This window comes from Sinocyclocheilus anshuiensis, unplaced genomic scaffold (genome assembly GCF_001515605.1).
Source record: "Sinocyclocheilus anshuiensis isolate Anshui unplaced genomic scaffold, SAMN03320099.WGS_v1.1 C33034529, whole genome shotgun sequence".
NCBI lineage: Eukaryota > Metazoa > Chordata > Actinopteri > Cypriniformes > Cyprinidae > Sinocyclocheilus > Sinocyclocheilus anshuiensis.
The window spans coordinates 1-2,157 of NW_015621452.1; the positions used below are offsets into that span (position 1 = coordinate 1).

The 2,157-nt window shown below is 35.9% G+C and overlaps 1 protein-coding gene across 1 annotated transcript; it reads left to right on the top strand.

Annotated features, from left to right (window-relative positions):
- Window positions 1–1,224: 1,224 nt before the first annotated feature.
- LOC107683199 (nicotinamide riboside kinase 1-like) lies at window positions 1,225–1,956 on the top strand. The gene is made up of 3 exons (XM_016479270.1): window positions 1,225–1,575; window positions 1,668–1,774; window positions 1,868–1,956. Exons 1-3 carry the CDS (start codon window positions 1,481–1,483, stop codon window positions 1,954–1,956), a joined length of 291 nt encoding a protein of 96 aa, XP_016334756.1. The 5' UTR covers window positions 1,225–1,480.
- The last annotated feature ends 201 nt before the right edge of the window (window positions 1,957–2,157 follow it).

Here is a 2,157-nt window from a genome sequence, read left to right on the forward strand (position 1 = left end):
CATCACAGTTATATATGATATGAGAATAGTAAGGCCTGTAGATAGAGAGTATGCGTTATTTAATTGAAATATAATGATATTTTCAGAATTACATTTTAATTTTTTTTTTCAAACCTAGTCTGTGGGGTAAAACGCCCCCCCTTGGTACAAATGTAATTTTTGTTAAAAATCGAATAATATGAAAGCTCTGGACATTTTTCATACGCGGTTTATAATTTATGTCTTTGTCACTAAAACGATGATAACTCTTCTGGACACATTTAACCTGTTTCACAGAAAAAAATTACAAAGTCCTTGGGGGGGGTGTTTTCCCCCACTCTACCCTACACTATTTTTTTACAAAACTCTCTTCAGCTTTGGACGCCCTGCACATGGACAGGATGATGGCAGACACTGGCTTGTGGCAGGAGGATCCTCAGAGCTTCATGACATCTCGTGGTCATGCAGTAAAAATCAACAGCATCCGAGCCATCCAATGTGTTTATTCTTATAGTGGAAGGATTCCTCATTTTTAATCATGGGTGATTTTGTTCAACAGTCTGCCTTTTATGGAAGATGAAGAGGAAGTCATACAGGCAAAAGTTTTACAGTTGCTATGGTTTGAAAGGCAAGATGGGACAGAACTCTATCAATCTCGGAGGAAAAAATTCTCTCCTCATCAGATGCTAAAGATCTTTTATGACAAACTCGTGACATTATAGTTCACCCAAAAATGTAAATTCTGTAGTCAATTACTCGCCCTCATGTCGTTCCAAACTTGTACGACTTACTTTCATCTTGGAAACGCAAATGAAGATATTAGATTTAATAACACCTGAAAGATTTCACAGAAGGTATGTGAAACCAAAAGCAAAACTTTGATTCTTCTTAAAAAGTTCATAAAGTAATTGTAAATGTAATCCATATGAATTTAGCAATGAGTCTTCTGAAGAGACAGTCGCTTTATATGATGAACAGATTTAATTTAGACTGTTATTGACTTATAAACACTGATCAATGCACATACATAAAGCACTTTGTCAAACAGAAGCGCAACCATATTTACTTGATGCGCATTTTAATGTATATTATGTATGCTCATATACATTTACAACATTTAACTATAGTTTATTTACATGACTATTAGCTGATATAATTACAATCCTATTATTCATGCAAATTTAAATGGACCATTTGAGAAGAAGAATAAATATTGGAGACATTTATAGAGCAGTTTTATAAGTATTTTACCTTATGTTGGCTCTTTTGGTTGTCACAGCAAATGGGAATGCTTTAGATCATCACTGAACAATCTTTAATTAAAACCTGGTATGTTAAGATGTTGAGGTATTTACATTTTTTTGCAATACTCAGTTCGGTGAGTATTGCAAAAAACATAACATTTCCGTTGCATTATTCAGAAGTGTGAATGACCTCTGGATCACTTAAACATGATTGAGCATGGATTGCACCAGCATGAACAGTTTAAAACCACGTTTTCATGAATCCATGTTGTACTTCCAGGCCACTTAATAGCTTGTTCAACAAGAGGTACTTCCTGCAGATCCCTTATGAGACGTGTAAAGAGAGAAGAAGGTAGGAACGAGACTCCTGTTTGATGAGTTTGGTTTGATGAACCATTAATGTTTTGACTGAGACCGTCACCTTTTACTGTCTCTAATCAATAGCTCAAGAGTCTATGTGCCTCCGGATCCACCAGGCTACTTTGATGGATATGTCTGGCCCATGTACTTGAAAAACAGAAAAGCGATGGAAGAAACTGTAAATGACATAGGTACTGTAATATTTTAACACTCAATAAGCACAGTGACTTAAATCACTTTTATTGTGGTGAATTGTGTGAGTGAGGTCTTTGCACTTTATACAGTGTTTCTGGATGGCACACAGAAGAGCGAGACGTTGCTCTCAACTGTTCTTGCAGACATTCAGGAAATGTTTATGGTTATACAGAGATGAGCTGTCATGCGAGTAGTTCATCAGCACACTTACTGGATTTTGCCATTTACACTCATTCATTTTTTTCTCTGTCTGAATTTAATTCCCAGATTTTGAGGACCAACGTTTCCAGCTGTCTGTTTCTGCAAGTATACTATCAGAATCTGAATCAGAAGCAGCTTTATTACCAAGTATGTTTACACACACAAGGAATTTGACTTG